The sequence below is a fragment of the Oncorhynchus nerka genome, unplaced genomic scaffold (genome assembly GCF_034236695.1).
Source record: "Oncorhynchus nerka isolate Pitt River unplaced genomic scaffold, Oner_Uvic_2.0 unplaced_scaffold_5717, whole genome shotgun sequence".
NCBI lineage: Eukaryota > Metazoa > Chordata > Actinopteri > Salmoniformes > Salmonidae > Oncorhynchus > Oncorhynchus nerka.
Window position 1 is genome coordinate 1 of NW_027035595.1, and position 6,059 is coordinate 6,059.

General features: G+C 50.1%; 1 protein-coding gene across 1 annotated transcript; it reads left to right on the forward strand.

Annotated features, from left to right (window-relative positions):
- Positions 1-131: 131 nt before the first annotated feature.
- LOC135566340 (E3 ubiquitin-protein ligase HECW2-like) lies at positions 132-4,527 on the forward strand (the record flags this gene model as incomplete). The annotated part of the gene is made up of 5 exons (XM_065014087.1): positions 132-233; positions 2,122-2,272; positions 2,591-2,694; positions 3,012-3,136; positions 4,261-4,527. Coding segments are annotated over 5 exons (749 nt in total), but the record flags the coding sequence as incomplete, so codon positions are not given.
- Between the last annotated feature and the right edge of the window lie 1,532 nt (positions 4,528-6,059).

A 6,059-nucleotide genomic window follows, 5' to 3' on the forward strand; every position in this document is an offset into this window, starting at 1 on the left:
GTGTTTAAATGTGTTCCTCTCTTCTCATCTTGTCCAGGGGCCACAGTGTGTTTAAATGTGTTCCTCTCTTCTCATCTTGTCCAGGGGCCACAGTGTGTTTAAATGTCTTCCTCTCTTCTCATCTTCTTCAGGGGCCACAGGTCAAGTCAACGGTCACCAGTCCGTCCGCTCCCTGCCCTCTGTCCGTCACGACATGGGTCGCTACCAGAGAGTAGATGAGCCACTTCCTCCCAGTGAGTAGTGTGTGTTTCTGAGGGAGGAAGAGAAAGATTGAAATCCTGATCATGTCAGTTGACCGACTCATAATCTGACATGGTAGAATTGATACAATTAGTAATAATATTAGAATTAGTGGTTGACTTATTTCAGTGTGTGTCATATACACTGAGTGTACAAAACATTAGGAACACCTTCATGATGTTTGAGTTGCAACCCCTTTACCCCTCAGAACAGCCTCACTGTGTCCTGGATTCTACAAGGTGTGGAAAGCGTTCCACAAAGATGCTGGCCCATGTAGACTCCAATGCTTCCCACAGTTGTATCAAGTTGTCTGGATGTCCTTTGGGTGGTGGACCATTTTTTGATACACGTGGGAAACTGTTGAGTGTGAAAAACCCAGCAGCGTTGCAGTTCTTGACACATTCAAACCAATGCGACTGGCACCTACTACCATACCCTGTTTATAGTCTCTGAATGACACATACACAATCCATGTTCCAATTGTCTCAAGACTTAAACATCCTTCTTTAACCTGTCTCCTCCTCTTCATCTACACTGATTGAAGTGGCTCTAACAAGTGACATCAATAAGGGATCATAACTTCAACCTGGATTCACTTGATCAGTCTGTCATGGAAAGAGCAGGTGTTCCTAATGGTTTGTCCACTCAGTGCATATGATATATTTGCCTTGCTGACTGGGAGGCCCGTATAGACAGTCACAGTCGTGTGTTCTATGTGTGTTTCAGACTGGGAGGCCCAGTATAGACAGTCACAGTCGTGTGTTCTATGTGTTTCAGACTGGGAGGCCCGTATAGACAGTCACAGTCGTGTGTTCTATGTGTTTCAGACTGGGAGGCCCGTATAGACAGTCACAGTCGTGTGTTCTATGTGTGTTTCAGACTGGGAGGCCCGTATAGACAGTCACAGCCGTGTGTTCTATGTGTGTTTCAGACTGGGAGGCCCGTATAGACAGTCACAGCAGTGTGTTCTATGTGTTTCAGACTGGGAGGCCCGTATAGACAGTCACAGCCGTGTGTTCTATGTGTTTCAGACTGGGAGGCCCGTATAGACAGTCACAGCCGTGTGTTCTATGTGTTTCAGACTGGGAGGCCCGTATAGACAGTCACAGCCGTGTGTTCTATGTGTTTCAGACTGGGAGGCCCGTATAGACAGTCACAGCCGTGTGTTCTATGTGTTTCAGACTGGGAGGCCCGTATAGACAGTCACAGCCGTGTGTTCTATGTGTTTCAGACTGGGAGGCCCGTATAGACAGTCACAGCCGTGTGTTCTATGTGTTTCAGACTGGGAGGCCCGTATAGACAGTCACAGCCGTGTGTTCTATGTGTTTCAGACTGGGAGGCCCGTATAGACAGTCACAGCCGTGTGTTCTATGTGTTTCAGACTGGGAGGCCCGTATAGACAGTCACAGCCGTGTGTTCTATGTGTTTCAGACTGGGAGGCCCGTATAGACAGTCACAGTCGTGTGTTCTATGTGTTTCAGACTGGGAGGCCCGTATAGACAGTCACAGCCGTGTGTTCTATGTGTTTTAGACTGGGAGGCCCGTATAGACAGTCACAGCCGTGTGTTCTATGTGTTTTAGACTGGGAGGCCCGTATAGACAGTCACAGCCGTGTGTTCTATGTGTTTCAGACTGGGAGGCCCGTATAGACAGTCACAGCCGTGTGTTCTATGTGTTTCAGACTGGGAGGCCCGTATAGACAGTCACAGCCGTGTGTTCTATGTGTTTTAGACTGGGAGGCCCGTATAGACAGTCACAGCCGTGTGTTCTATGTGTTTCAGACTGGGAGGCCCGTATAGACAGTCACAGCCGTGTGTTCTATGTGTTTTAGACTGGGAGGCCCGTATAGACAGTCACAGCCGTGTGTTCTATGTGTTTTAGACTGGGAGGCCCGTATAGACAGTCACAGCCGTGTGTTCTATGTGGACCATGTGAACCGCACCACCACCTGGCAGAGACCCACCGCGCCTCCAGCACCACAGCTCCTCCAGAGGTCCAACAGCATACAGCAGATGGAACAGCTCAACCGCAGGTTACAACCAGCACACACACTTATCATGTATCTAGACACACACACTCACACACACACACACACACACATGCAGAACACACACACACACACATGCAGAACACACACACACACACACACACACATGCAGAACACACACACACACACACACACACATGCAGAACACACACACACTCACACACACACATTCAGAACACACACACACGCAGAACACACACACATGCAGAACACACACTCACACTCAGACACTCACACACACCACTCACCACTCTCTTCTATAGAGTTTGTGTTGCAGTTTAGTGCCATTGCTTTTGTCTTCAGGTATCAGAGTATACGCAGGACGATGACCAATGAGAGAACAGCAGAGGAGCTGACAGCTCCGCCCGAGGTGCCCACCGACGACACTGACCACCACACTATCCCAGGTAGCCAGGCTTGCAGTGCATTCTGGTCGCGGTAGTCAACTAAAGCTTGACAATAGGCCTCTAGACTTTCACTAGCCAGTATTCTGCTTGTTTAGGATGGTTTCTACTAAAACTGAACCCAGCTCTTGTTAAAGCTTTTCAAATGAAATTGTTTGGTCATTAACTTGTTGTGTTTGTGTGTGTGTGTGTGTGTGTGTGTGTGTGTGTGTGTGTGTGTGTGTGTGTGTGTGTGTGTGTGTGTGTGTGTGTGTGTGTGTGTGTGTGTGTGTGTGTGTGTGTGTGTGTGCGTGTGTATGCCTGTGTGTGTGTGTTGTCAGAGTATCGTCGTGATGGTGTGGTGACTCCAGATAGCTCTCGGTCTCGTCTCAGTCTGCTCCTCCAGTCTCCCAGCGCTAAGTTCCTGACCAGCCCTGACTTCTTCACCTTGCTGCATTCCAACCCTGTATGTTTCTCACACACACACACACACACACACACACACACACACACACACACACACACACACACACACACACACACCTAGATCCCCCCTTACTGCTCGATCAGTTCATTTCTATGACCTATATTTCTACTATTACAGTACTGTAGCTATATTTACCTCACACTGTAACATCAGTCATTCATCACTTTACAATACTACCCTTCTCTCCTCTTCCTCTTCCTCTTCCTCTCCTCTACTCTACTATACTCTTCTCAACTCTCCCACCGTCCTCCCTCCCTTCTCCTCCACGTCCTCTCCCTTTCTCTCCTCTTCTCTTCTCTCTTCCTCTCCACTCCTCCCCTCTCCACTTCTCCCCTCTCCACTTCTCTCCCACCCTCCTCTCCTCCCCTCTTCTCTCCACTCCCACCCTCCTCCCCCTCCTCTCCCCTCTTCTCTTCTCTCCTCTTCTCTCCCACCCTCCTATTCTCTCCTCTCCCCCTCCTCCCATCTCCTCTCCTATTTTCTCCTCTCCCACCTTCTTCTCCCTCTTCTCTCCTCTCCCACCCTCCTCCCCTCTACAATCCTCTCCCCTTCTCTCCTCTGCTCTCCCACCTTCTTCTCCCTCTTCTCTCTTCTCCCACCCTCCTCCCCTCTACAATCCTCTCCCCTTCTCTTCTCTCCTCTCCTCTCCCACCTTCTTCTCCCTCTTCTCTCTTCTCCCACCCTCCTCCCCTCTATAATCCTCTCCCCTTCTCTCCTCTCCTCTCCCCTTCTCTCCTCTCCTCTCCCACCTTCTTCTCCCTCTTCTCTCTTCTCCCACCCTCCTCCCCTCTACAATCCTCTCCCTTTCTCTCCTCTCTCCTCTCCTCTCCTCTCCTCCCTTCTCTCCTCCTCTCCCACCTTCTTCTCCCTCTTCTCTCTCTTCCTCCTGACCCTCCTCCTCTACAATCCTCTCTCCCTTCTCTCCTCTCCTTCCTCTCCCTCTCTCTCCCTTCTCTCCTCTCCTCCTCTCCCACCTTCTTCTCCCTCTTCTCTTCTCCCACCCTCCTCCCCTCTACAATCCTCCCCTTCTCTCCTCTGCTCTCGCACCTTCCTCTCCCTCTCCTCTCCCACTCTCTTCTCCTCTTCTCTTGTTCTCTCCCCAGAGTGCCTACCGCATGTTTACAGGTAACACCTGCCTGAAACACATGATCAGTAAGGTGCGTCGGGACACGCATCACTATGAGCGCTACCAGCACAACAGAGACCTGGTGGTTTTCCTCAACATGTTCTCCAACAAACAGCTGAGCTGCCCGTGGCTGGGAGCTGAAACGACGACCACTGGCAAGGTACAGACAGACAGACAGACAGACAGACAGACAGACAGACAGGTATCGAGGGCGCTCTTTTCTTTTCTCCTCCTCCATCTCTAACTCTCTCTGTCTCTCTCTCTACTCTTCTCTCTCTCTCTCTGTCTCTCTCTGTACCTCTCTCTACTCTTCTCTCTCTATGTTTCTCTCTATCTCTCTGTCTCTCTTTCTGTCTCTCTACTATTCTCTATCTCTATCTGTATACATGGGTCCCTCTCTCTACTCTTTTCTCTCTCTCACTGTCCCTCTTCTCTACTAACATTCTATATATATATCTGATCCCGCCTTCTCTTTTCATATCTATGATATATCTACTTGTCCCGCTAAAACTTTCTCTCTCTGTCCCTCTCTCTGCTCTGTCCGCTCTCTCTTTCTCTGTCCCTCTCTCTACTCTTCTCCCTCTCTCTTTCTCTCTCTGTCCCTCTCTCTACTCTTCTCCCTCTCTCTTTCTCTCTCTGTCCCTCTCTCTACTCTTCTCCCTCTCTCTCTCTCTCTCTCTCTCTCCCTCTCTACTCTTCTCCCTCTCTCTTTCTCTCTCTGTCCCTCTCTCTACTCTTCTCCCTCTCTCTCTCTCTCTCTCTCTCTCTGTCCCTCTCTCTACTCTTCTCCCTCTCTCTCTCTCTCTCTGTCCCTCTCTCTACTCTTCTCCCTCTCTCTCTCTCTGTCCCTATCTCTACTCTTCTCCCTCTCTCTTTCTCTCTCTGTCCCTCTCTCTACTCTTCTCCCTCTCTCTCTCTCTCTGTCCCTCTCTCTGGCTCTTTCTCTCTCTGTGTCTCTCTCTCTCTGTGTCTGTCTCTCTCTCTCTCTCTGTCCCTCTCTCTATCTCTCTCTGTGTGTCTCTCTCTCTGTTTTCCAATGACCCTAACCTCTCCATTTCTCATTCTGTCTGTCTCTACAGCCTTTCTTTGTGGACCACAACTGCCGGGCTACTACGTTCATCGACCCTCGGCTCCCTCTTCAGAGCAGCACACGTCCCAGCAGCCTCCTGGCCCACCGCCAGCACCTGACCAGACAACGCAGCCACAGCGCTGGCGAAGTCAGCCCACAACACATGGTGAGACACACACACATCATGGTGAGACACACACACACATCATGGTGAGACACACACACATCATGGTGAGACACACACACACATCATCGTGACACACACACACACATCATGGTGAGACACACACACACAAACACACACAAATCATTGTGAGACACACATACACACACACACACATCATGATTAGACACACACACACACACAAGACATGGTGAGCCACACACACACACTCATCAGTCAACTCAACCACCTCTCTGTGCTCCAGGTGGGTGACCACCCTCGTCATTCTGGAGGAGGACCCCCTGTAATGCCCCGCCCATCCAGCACCTTCACCCCGGTCAGCCGCACCCAGTACCAAGACGTAGTGCCAGTGGGTGAGTGGACACACACACACACACACACACACACACACACACAAACACACACATAGCTCATTCTGTCCTCGACTCTTTCTTCAGCTTACATAACGATAAGATTGTGGCGCTTCTAACACAAACCCACATATCTTTGCATCCTGCAGGAAAGACAGACAGAGTTTATCAGG